This window comes from Pleurodeles waltl, chromosome 1_1 (genome assembly GCF_031143425.1).
Source record: "Pleurodeles waltl isolate 20211129_DDA chromosome 1_1, aPleWal1.hap1.20221129, whole genome shotgun sequence".
In the NCBI taxonomy this organism is placed as follows: domain Eukaryota; kingdom Metazoa; phylum Chordata; class Amphibia; order Caudata; family Salamandridae; genus Pleurodeles; species Pleurodeles waltl.
In genome coordinates, this window is record NC_090436.1 from 837,806,780 (window position 1) to 837,819,044 (window position 12,265).

The 12,265-nt window shown below is 41.3% G+C and overlaps 1 protein-coding gene across 1 annotated transcript in view; it reads right to left on the bottom strand.

Moving 5' to 3' along the window:
• Positions 1–12,265, bottom strand: part of ALDH1A1 (aldehyde dehydrogenase 1 family member A1) — a 440,093-nt gene that overhangs the window by 35,786 nt on the left and 392,042 nt on the right. Inside the window, exon 12 of the mRNA XM_069228985.1 lies at positions 7,698–7,855. Within this exon, the coding sequence (XP_069085086.1) occupies positions 7,698–7,855 (158 nt within the window). The remainder of the gene's footprint in view (positions 1–7,697; positions 7,856–12,265) is intronic.

Consider the following 12,265-nt stretch of genomic DNA (forward strand, 5'->3'; position numbering starts at 1 on the left):
ATTTGATCAAACTAGATATATTCAGAGCTATAGATTAGTCCAGCCATGCCGTATCCCACAGAGTCCAGGGTTGCAGGAGAAAAACCTGCAACTTTTTGCTGCCTTGCCTAGGGACACCTGTGACATTTTTCAGTGTCTTTGTATTCTGTGAAAGCCCTTTGGTCTTGGATTGTCCTCGTTGTGAACTATACATTTAAGTCACAGCAATAGATGGAGACTAGTTTTCGAGTGTTCTCCTTTCTAACATTGTATTGGCATGAACCTTTAAAAATTAAATTGAAAGCTCAGGTAATATTTATTTGGAAAGAAGAAAAATGTGGCATATTTTCAAACTCTTTAGAACACAGGTTTTGAAAACAGTTATATTATTACCTCAGATAATCTAAAAAAAGCATAACAGCATGATGCAAGGAGCGGCAGCCTGCCTGGGGCGTTGGGGCTCCACCTCTCCCATTTTCCTGTTTTAATTACATAATGACATTACACACTGTTTATTATAATTATTTAGCTATCAGTGTGGACGGAACATAAAGCAGGAAAACGTGCATGAAGTCCGACACGGTATTACTAGTGCCTGCCCTGGGAGTGTCACACTGTCCAATGCATTATACGAGGATCAGGCAGCCAGGCAGACACTTTTTATCTGCACATGCACTAGGCTTATGTGCCACACGTCATGGAGGCCTAAGGGCTTATTTCACTCCAGTCCTGGCCTGCCCTTATGTGGAGTCTTTAGAGTCCACTCGGATATGACAACAGTAGCATCACTTTTTGTAGTATCTCTAGGCATAATAATTTGCCCTGTACTGCCTGGGGCTGCATGTCAACTATCACTGCCTCACCACCCCCACCTGTGGTCGTCATAGGGTGAGGTGGGCTCATTAAGCACCACTGATCTCATCCAACCCTATCAAGGGTGGGGGTGGGCAGAAGCTGGAGTCTGTCTGTGTATGAGGTAGCAGGTGGGCAGAGCAATTAGTGAACTTGCGACTTGACATCACACGTGCTCTGACACATTCAGGCTTCAAGCCTTATGGTTCCGGGAGGTGTTATCTGCGAAAAGCACTGAAGAGATATAGTTCAAGATTCCATAAATCTGTAAGTGACTGCCTGCTGTATGTGGTACATCTGGTGCATTTGTTTTAACCAAGAGTCTGCTCTTCTCAGGCCCGCTGCCTCCAAAATCTCCATCACCTTTCGCTCAACCCCTCTTTTAATTTATTGTAACCAAGCAAGTGTAGGTCGTCCCTGCTTGGGGTTGTATCATCTTGTGAAAGGCTGTATGTGTTGGAGTTGTTACCCATCTGGACCCACCTTACTGACCTTGTGAACATGCTGCAGGTGGTCATCAGGAATATTCCATATCACTGTACTAAGATGGGCCGGTTGTGAAGTAATGTCAGTCAGCGAGTAGGCTATGAAAACACAAGTGCAATTAAAAGAGGGTGCTCTGCTTTGGGGGGTATTTGTTGCTTTTATGTTGTGAGACGAGCCCACTGAGGGAGGGGTGGAACCCCTTCCATGAAGAGTAGTCTCCCCTGGTAATGGGAGGAGAATTGTATGCCCCTAACGCAAGGGGTGAGTTAATAAAAATGACCGGCGGCTTGGCACCAAGGGTCAGTAAGTAACATATCCACCAGTGTACGTGTGATTATTTCCCCGTGATTCCTGAGACCACGGTATGCAACAAACTGGCCTATTGGGGCGCTGGCAAAGGCTCTTTTGGTGCTCTGCTCTGGTGGCACACTTCCTGCAGGCTGCCGGCTACCGCCTGCATCCGGAAGAGGGGAGTGTTGCCTCTCTGCACACGGAGGACCATCCGACGCTCCACTCCTGCTATTGCCGGCCAGTCTGCAGCCCCTTGTCTGAGGTGGAGGAGGAGTGCTGCATCTCGGCATGGGCGCTGCTTCTCCGCACGTGAAGATTTATTCTGCACCTGCTCCAGAAGATCTAGATATACACCATTGCAAAACCACACCATATTGGCCTCAGGCAAACGGAGAAGCAGAACATTTTAAGAGGACCATCAACAAAGTCCTGAGAATTGCTGTGGTCCAGGGACAGAACATAGAGTGTGCTCTATATGCATTCTTGCAGGAGTATAGGTTCATCCCTCACGCTACTACTAAAGTGGCATCCAGCTCCCTGTGCATGCATTGAATGGTGATGGATACGATTCCACATTTTAAGAGTCTTTCCGTTGTCTAGGACCAAGTGAATGACGCATTAAGTTGATGCAGCGTCAAAAAGGACCATTTGTCCAGGAAAAGACATTCTTGCAACCGAGACCTCCGACCTAGTGCTGGGGAAGAATTGGCATCCAGAGGGAAAGTTCAAAACTGCCTTTTGAACCAATGCCGTGGACTGTGCCGAAGGTTCGAGGGACTCTGGTCACTGCGCGAAGAGGAACTGAGTCCATAACGAGGAACGTATCATTCTTCAAGAAATATCATCCTCCAGCTCCAGGGCCTGAGGTTCTCGAGGATGCCATGCCCGACATGATGGTTGGGACTGAAAGTCTGGCGGTCTCTGGTCTCCCAACTGGATGTACCGGTGACTCCCCACTGGGCACCCTGCTGGGAGCGGAGTCTGGCCAATGGGGCTGCTATACTACAGGTGCCTGAGGATGTAGGGGAAGAAGACCTGTCCAGAACAGACGTAGTGATTTATCCTGAGGAAGTTGGCACTCAGAGGAATGGTTCTGGGAAGTATCATCTACGTCCTCATCCTAAGTACTCCACAAGACTACGAGATTTTGTATTAACATGAGGCACCAAGCTGGGCGTCATCCAAGATTTAATTGGCATCTAGTTATGATAGACTAACACATGTGTTATTTGTGTTTTTTATACGTTTGGTGACCCATTACCTTATATTTTGTTGTATTTTCTTTTTGAGTATAGGAGGAATGTTATGTTGTGGGCTGAGCCCACTGAAGGAGAGGTGGAACCCCTACCATTAAGAGTAGTCTCCCTTGGTAATGAGGGGACAGTGATATGCCTCAAAAGCAAGGGGTGAGTTAATAAAAATGACCATCGGCTTACCACCAATGGTCAGTAAGTAACATCACCCAGTGTACATGTTATTATTTCCCCATGATTCCTGAGACCACGGGATGCAACACTTGCCACAAAACATCAAGACGTAAATGGGCAGCAGTGTATTGTGATGCCAGTGGAGAGGTTCAAGAAGTTAGTGATCGCCATTGACGTCTGCTGGAGCATGCTCCTCATGAGCTTTTGGGCGACTCAGTCTACCATCCTACCAAGATTAGGAAATTGAGTATCACTAAAAATTAGTAACAGTGACAGTGTTCCCCAGAGCGGTGCTAAATGGGAGTCATGATTCACCCAGAGGGATCAAGGCCCAAATGGCCATATCTCTCATACCTGAGAGGATGAGTGGGTCATTTAAAAGTTTGTGAAAAGTGTTATGTGGACTTTCATCACATTTAGCACCAAGATCATAAATTGTAAATAGGTAAATATGTCAAGTTATTACGAAATTGTAAAGGAAAATAGACCACTTACTACCAGCTTTTCAACCCCTGGGGAACTGTCAGGCTCTTTCGTTACACTCCATAACACACCTTGGGGCAGATTTATAGAAAGTGGCGATGCACAGAGTGCAGCGCCACTTTCCCTGCACCCCTTAGCACCCCCCTACTGCCACCATGTGTGAGCCGTATTTAAAATACGGTGCACCATGGTGCAGGGTAGGGGGCAATAATGTAATTTTTTTATGACGCTATTGAGGTACCCTGCAGGCGTAACGCCAAAATATTGGCTCTACCCCTGCAGAGTACATAGGGGCCCATTCTAAAGAATGGAAGCCACCTTTTAACGCCTGCTCTGAGCAGGTGTTAAAAGTTGCGTAATAAATGGTGCATGGAAATCTCATAGATTTCATTGCACCATTTTACTGTTTCCTTGCACCATTTTACCGGCTCCCCTAACGGGGAATGCCCCCTTTGCATACTTTATGCCTATAGCAGGCATAATGTAGCACAAAGGGTTACAGAGTGGAGATTTTTGCCTCCTTTGGCCATATTAAGGTCAAAATAAATGACGTTAATGTGTCGCAAGGTAGCTCTAGGGGCCTATAAATATGCCCCCTTGTTTGTTAACTACTTTTACACTCGACCCCTTTCAAATATTTAACATTCTACCAGGCGCCACTGCTAATCATTACTGAACAAATTGTGAATATGTCGTCCTTGCTGTAACCTTGTGTAAATGATTTACAGTGTGATGATGTGAAGCTATTTATGAGAGATGCGTAATTGCCTCCACCATTATGGAAGTTTTGTAGAAAGTTTCCAGCGTTCATTTTTAACGTATATCTTATTGTAACGTTCTATCAAATTCATTATTTTATAAATAATTCACAGAAAACGACTTTAAAATACTTCGATTTCGTTGAATTTAACATTTTGAATAGGTTTATTTTTTCATTATTAAATGCGTATGTCCATGCATTGTTAGATTACAAACTGAAAGCCAAAAGCTACTTCCATTGCGTTTGTGGTGTACGTGGCTATTGTATACATATATGGAATGTATGGGCAAAACGTGAACATTCTCTAAAATCCTTCGTCTTTTAATTCACAATTGAACCAGTGCTGCAGTCCGTTGACACGCATATTATTTTACATGCATTAACTCCTTCTTTTGTGGTTACACCTCTGATGCAACCTAATGCACTGCAGTTTCTAAAGGCAGGGTGTGGCGCTGGGAGGCCGGATCAATTAACCCACCTCGCTGTCTGCAATGGAACCTAAAGAGACGAAACACAAAACGGGTCTCATGATGTTCAATGATGCCCAAGAGATTAAATATTGAAATGTATCACCTGAAACAAATGACATGCGTATCATAGTATCACGTGGTGTGAGTGTTGCTGAAGTGTTTGAGGTGAGTGGTGACCTCAACCGTAATAAAATTCCATGCACACATGTGCCCCATTATGTAGCATCTGTTGAAATCAACGCTAGCAAAAGCAACTTAATTGCCTCTGTTGTTGTGCCTTAAATGCTAATGCCAATTTTCAAAAATACTTTTCTTTCACCTATTTGAGCATCAGCTGTGAATACATACAGAATGGTTGCCGACAGCTAGATTGATCATGTGCTCAACGTGCGACTGTTCCTCACGTGGTACAGTCACCTTGACCATGCAAATAATGATATAGTGCCTTTAAGAGTAAATTGAATTATATGGCATTTTAGCAATTGGTGGAAAATGCAACCTACACTGTGAAAATGTCTGTCATATTAACATTTGCCAATTCCAAATTAGTATAAAGCAAGCAATGTTGTGAATTTTGGACTTTCACAACACATTTAATAAAATTCAAAGCACTCAAAGTGAGAAAAATCAACTTCAAATTAGATTTTGAATGACTATGGGCCTGATTTATACTTTTTAGCACCGCATTTGCGTCATTTTGTGATGCAAAAGCGGTGCAAACGTACAAAATTTAATTATATTTTGTAATTTTGCACCGCTTTTGCATAAAAAAATGACGCAAATGCGGCGCTAAAAGGGTATAAATCAGGCCCTACATTTGCATCATGTAACGGTGGTGTGCTTTGTTAAAGGCCAAGCTGCTTCTTGCACATCAGAACTGAACACAGTTCCCAACAGTGGAAGATTTATTAATGAATTCTGGATCAGTAAATCTGATCAATATCTTCACAAAGAAGAACATAAACGCCTATAGTAAGCCATCCTATGTTACATAGTTCCCAAAAATAGGTGTTGGTGGTCCCCACCAGCAACCACTGTTTCAAACTAAGCATGTGCCCACCACATTCGTTCAAATTATGGCTTTGTAAAGACCCAGAAATGATTGGTTTACTTCCTGATGCACAACTGATTGTGCTACAATTGTGATAAACACAATATGTTACGATTCTCAACTCAGATCACTCTAAAGTATTCCTCAATCAAACAAACTCCACACCACAGCTTAAATCAGACCATCTTCATTCATACAAATTTTCTGACTCATTTCAGAGCTACACGATTTTTGAAAATTATCCTGGAAACACTCAGTCAAGCGGGACTCTGATCTAGTACTGTCTCTTGCACTAGATAGCTCCCTAGAGCACCACACATTTCAACATTATCATCTTATTGTTTTCCCCATTATGAACATGAAAAACATAATGATTCCCACAAGAAATCCCAGTCGTAACCACTTTGAAGACTGTCCACCATGAACTTATCGGTGACTCTTTATTAACTATCTTTCCTTTCTCTAATCAGTAACTCATGGTGCTTTCACAACGTCTCTGACCGCACTGTCCATTGCTCTGGTTGCTTGGGTTCCATAATCTTCATTTTGGAAGGGTTCTGAATAAATCCAACCCTCTTTATAACACCCCTAAGCCTGCAAATGTTCTCTAAAACTGAGACATCAAGAACAACATCTCTTCTTCACTAAGGGCCGACATCTTGTGATCCCTCTGCAAAAGCTAAACGATTTTAATCAACCAACCTCTGAGAAGCTAATTGTGCTGGCCTCAGAGGATTTCAGGAACCTCCTCCAATGTAAAGACTTGAATATAAAAACATGGTTGTTTAAAAAGCTTCCTGCACAATGTAGTCATGGTTACCTTTTCAACCTGATTACCCTAGAACCAGGGACGTCAACAGATACCTTTTGTTTCACAAGAGACTCTGATACTCCCGTTAGTACTTGATTTTATAGGAACTACAAATACATAGAATAAAGGAAGAAGCACCTGGTGTAAGATGAGCATGTGCAATTCATAATCAATAATTGGAATTATTCCATCTTTAAACACTGCATGTGGCTCGAACCATGGAAAGGGAAATTCAAAGGTGATGTGTGCAAAGCGTACAAAAGCCTCAGCCAGTGACAATCAATCTGTTATATTGCACTCCATCATTTTGTTTTTTTCGACCATTTGCCATGTCAGATAGATATCTGGCACATGCAAATTAGTTTTAGCCCTGCTTCAATAGGAACAGTCTAGACTAAACTGCCAAGTTAGTTTCCTTGGATGGAAACACAAGCAACTTAAGACCTGTTTAGGCCGACTTGGCCCTGTCAGTAAAGTGTAGGTTGAGACCTGTGGCACAATGCACATGGGACAACCGCCTGGACAACCCATCACACTTTTCTTCAAAATCTATGTACTCAGATTACATGAACACATTGTTGAATATTTTGGAACAGGCTGACATGCTCAGCATATTTAAATTGTGATTTTTACTGGTGCCCACTTGATTCAATGTAAGTCAAGTGAACCAGAGACTCCATGGTTTTGTAGTTGAACATCGTCTATCTTCGTGTGCAAGGAGGGTGAAGAGATGGCTCTTATTAAGAGTGACTCCTGTTCTTGCATGAAATATTTTCCTACTGAATAGGTGAATAAAAATTAAAGCAATATATCTGAGGCAGTTTAAACTGTGTACTTACAATACAAACCCACTAATTGTGCTTGTTTTCTTGCTCTGTTCAAATATAGACTGAAGACACAATTCGTTAGACCTCACGAAAGGAGGAATTTGTTGGTACTTTAAGTTTGAAAACTCCCACAGAATACATTTAAATGACAGACTGTTGGAAATAGCAGTACATACGTTATGCATGACTGTGACTGTGGATAAATTTAGGATATCTTGACAGCGACAATCCAATGAACATACAAATTAAGTGCAGCTTACCATACGACGCCCGCTTGAAGAGCAGTAGCAAAAGTCAAGGCTTTGTCCAGGTCTTTAGTAAACACTCCTGCTGCTAAGCCATAGGTTGTGTTGTTTGCACGTTTAATGACTTCATCTACTGTTTTAAATTTCAAGATTTGTTGAACAGGCCCAAATATCTGTTACAATGAAATGAAAGAACAAATGGCTTAACATCTAGATTAGAATCCAATTAATGTTATTCTGATATTTAAGCTTGTGCTGGTTCATTCTGATACATACATTCTGTTTTGTGGAGGGCTCTCTGGATTTTATTGCAACAAAACCCATATCAGCGTAATCTTGTGCCAAGTTACTAAAGAAGTTCACCAATATAAATTTGACAGGCAATCCACCTTTTCTACATAGTCACCACAAATTGTTCACCTTTTACATGATTTAGCTTTGCTAAATAAGCAAACAATATTCATAGTTGTGATTTAAAAGCAATAGCTATACAAGTATTTAGAAAAGTTCAAAAACATTTCTGCATGATTTTGTTCATTTCTAACCCATGAACATAGCTGTTTAGAGGAGGTGTATTTATACCTAGCTTACAAGGCAGTTTGTGCCTAAAATGTGGCTTAGTGCTACCGTTCCAGTCTCGTAAGGTACCACAGAATTCTACAGGAATGGACATTTCATCAATGTCCGACCACCATGAGAGGATTACTGTTCCTTATCTAATGTGATCTAAACTACTGGTTCTTAATCTGGGGTCCATGTATCCTTGGGAGTACGCAATGCTACACAAGGGGACCACAACTTTTTGGAAAATAAATATTGGCAGACTAAAAAAATACATATAAAAAAATGAAAAATTAATATTTTCAAATGTGCTGTACATGAGAAGCAATTTGAAACTGGAGGCTAAACAATAAGCTGGTATCCTTATTTTGGTGTGTGGAAGCAGCACAAATACAGCAAACAGATCTGGCACGGATAAAGGGTGGCTTCAATGGAAGCACAGGCATGCACCCACAAAAAGAGGATGAACTAGCATAAAAAAGACAAAGTGATATGCCAGAATTTATTTAGGGGGTTATTCCAACTTTGGAGGAGGTGTTAATCCGTCCCAAAAGTGACGGAAAAGTGACGGATTTACCACCAGCCGTATTACGAGTCCATTATATCCTATGGAACTCGTAATACGGCTGGTGGTATATCCGTCACTTTACCGTCACTTTTGGGACGGATTAACACTCCTCCAAAGTTGGAATAACCCCCTTAGTGTGTTACACCATATTTTAAACTAGATTTTGAAAAACTCCAACCTCTGCTTAAGATGTAAATTTAAATGTTTACATATTCTTTTGTTTGTAAATTAAATAAAGCATTTCATAATTTGTGAATTTGTTTGATGTATTCTTGGTTCTGTATTGATTTGAATTTAAAAAAATAGAAATTGGTGAGGCAGGGGGTCCTGATCTCCCAGTACCTATTCAGTGAGGGTCCACAGAAGTCAGGGCTAAACAAAGGTTGGCGTATCTGTTTCCTGACCGTCTTGGCTTTTCAGCAAAGGCACAGGAATGTTTGTTGATTTTACAATGCACAGATATAGTAAATTAGAAACATAATATTTATGCAGGCTTGCTTAAGTCTTACAAACGAGCAAGTAAAGAAGAAGTTGTTCAGTGGTACTTGTGCAATTTTGTACTAATTCTCACCATTATTACGAAATGGTAACACAATCCAAAGAAGCTTACATCAAGACCTGCTTAAGGTTAATTAATTTCAAGGGTTATCAACAAACACGTTGTCAACAGAAATAACAAAAACAACCACTCTGTTGTATATGATATTAAATGATTATTATGCCCTTTGTGAAAACGCAATTTCAAGTGAACCCTGGCTTAATGTTCCTTATTTCAAACACACGGCTTGGCAGTTCAAATCCCTAGTATATCTTAGATAAGTGGACCCGTTTTTAAATACCTCCTCTGGAGGAAATAGGATATGCATGTGATATTCTCAGATTAATTCCAGAGCTCCAAAGACTTGCCTGTCGCCAGATTGTTTTTTTGGTCTTGACCCAAGCATTTAAGGGTGTAGAATAGATAAAGTATTTTAAATACAACTCATTTGCCTCACCTCCTCTTCACAGCTGGGCAAAGTAGAAGACCACTGGATAAACTCTGTGAAGAGGCAGATTTAACGTGCTTCTACTCACTGGGCCTTGTGATAAACAAGATTTAATCTAGACTGATGTCCAATAAATTAGTTGTTCTAAACAACATAACGTTTGTTGGAGTGGCAACTAGATTTAATCCATCAAATAAGAGAGAATTTTTAATGGAACTTTGCCCTTTGCCCCAGTTTGAGCTTTTATAGAAGGGTAAAAAGCTTGTCACCTGTCAAATGTGCTTCTATCCTATTTTATGAGGTTCCTGTTCAAATGCTTTATTACTACAGTCCTGATGTGATGAAATTTATAAATATATATTTTCTAAGGATCATAATGTGAAGGGCTTACATGAGTAGGAAATGACTTTTGAATACAATGTTGCAATCTGGAGAATGGATAAACAGATCAATGAGAAAATTATCAGGGACAAAGCATTCCTGCTTGCTTAGGGCAAAGCATTACTGCTTGATTAATAGAGCAAACAATGCAATCAAAATAGAACCACTCTTTATGGAGTCGGGACCCAAGGTCAATACCATCAGATGCTGGGCACTGATGAAATTCAGACACATTGATCCTCATTTACTAAAGATAGTTTGGGTGTTGTTAAGTGGAGCAGTGCAATGCATTTTAAGGGTAAAAGTAAATTGATGCTCTCTTTTGCATTATGTTATGTTCTATGAACGGAAGTGCGAACCTTTAGTAAATGCACACCTATGGGGCATATTTACAAGCCCCTTGCACCACCTTAGCACCGCCATAGAATCATTTTTTTTATGCTAACGCAGCGCTAAGGTGGCTTTTCTGCCACGCCATAATTACAAAGTGACGCAATGCCACAACTGCTACTGTCCTTCAAAGGGATTTGTTACCTTGGTTTACAACTTGGCTTATCACTCAAACATCAAATCAAATATACTAAGGAAATACAATCATAATCAAACATCAGCCTTCCATTTTCGTGGAGTATCAAATGTCAGTTTCAGATACAGTCTCTTACTAAATAAACATTTTTTTCCTTGAACACAAGATTGGCACTGTCTGGAAACACACTCATGTTTCTCCCAAATACCCACACTTCATCTTGGGCTAATTAAACACTTTCACCAAACAGAAAGTCAAACACTAACTGAAAATGACAAGTTATATTCTCAAGTACCAGGTTCATTTTTTAGAGAACAAATTTCGTTCCCAAATAACAGTTTGCCATTTGTATCAAGTACTAATATGTTCTACTGCCATATATGGGAGAATTCTAGCTCATATGTCCAAAGTATGAGAGGAACGTCCACCAAGAGTGATGAGAAGGCACCAGATGTTAGTGATTACAACTATATGCGGGAAAAACCCATCAGAATCCTGTATCGGCAGTGACCCTCGTTATGGCAGGACAATTATTATGCTCAAAACAGCAATCAGTATGCCTCAAATGACTACGATTCTGTCAGAAAAGCCAACAATTTAAGGTTAGCATCCAGACGACTGGACAACCTATTTGCTAGGAATATAGGGGATTACAACCATTAAGTCAATCGTACGCACACTGTGCCAGAGCATATTAGGCCACAGAAAGCCACAGTTTGGAAAGGGTAACCAGTTCTATGGCAGGGATAGTCAATATAATGTCACAATAATGTCAGTGATCTCCACAACATGCCATGATCTCATTATGCCAGTTATGGCCACTGTTAAACTAGGAATATCCACAGGTTTTGCTTGTGATGGGCAATATTGTAACGGAGGGCCACAATATGCCACTACCACAACTATCCCAAGAGATGGCAGCATAATACCAAAATAGCAACACAAAAATATGATGGGTGGAATGCTGAACATTTTCAAACATTCACAACCATACAGATTGGGTTAAATCCATTGTTTTTCTTTGCTTACCATGCCACCCCAATTTGTACCCAGTCCTATGCAAATCCTGCTCCACATGGGAATAGACCAGCTCATTAGGGGAGTAGGGTCAAGACTGATTTGGCCCCCAGGAGTGAAAGCCTTTGCTCTCAGGCACACAGAAACAAAGCCTGCTCTGGCGGGGGATGTGGGGGAGGGGGTTAGCACACCCCTCCCAACAGGATGAGGTGGAAACATTAGTAGTCAGAGAGTCATGCCCACCTCTCAGGTCAGACCCACCCCTAAGGTAAGCTGCCTGATGTGGACACAACATTTAAAAATCTGCCATCTTAGAGCTGGCAGAATTAGGAACTCTGGGACAGGGTTATGCCCACTTCCCACACAAAGTGGTCATAAAGGGGGCACAGTGACCACAGGGGTAAGTGGCCCACTGACTCCTACCCTACACTCCCCTAATGTCCCTAAATTCAGTATTTAGGGGAGCCCCTGACACTGAGATGTTAGATTTCTCCCGACCTACGAAGAAGAAGGACACGCAAGGGGTGTAAAAGCAAACACTAAG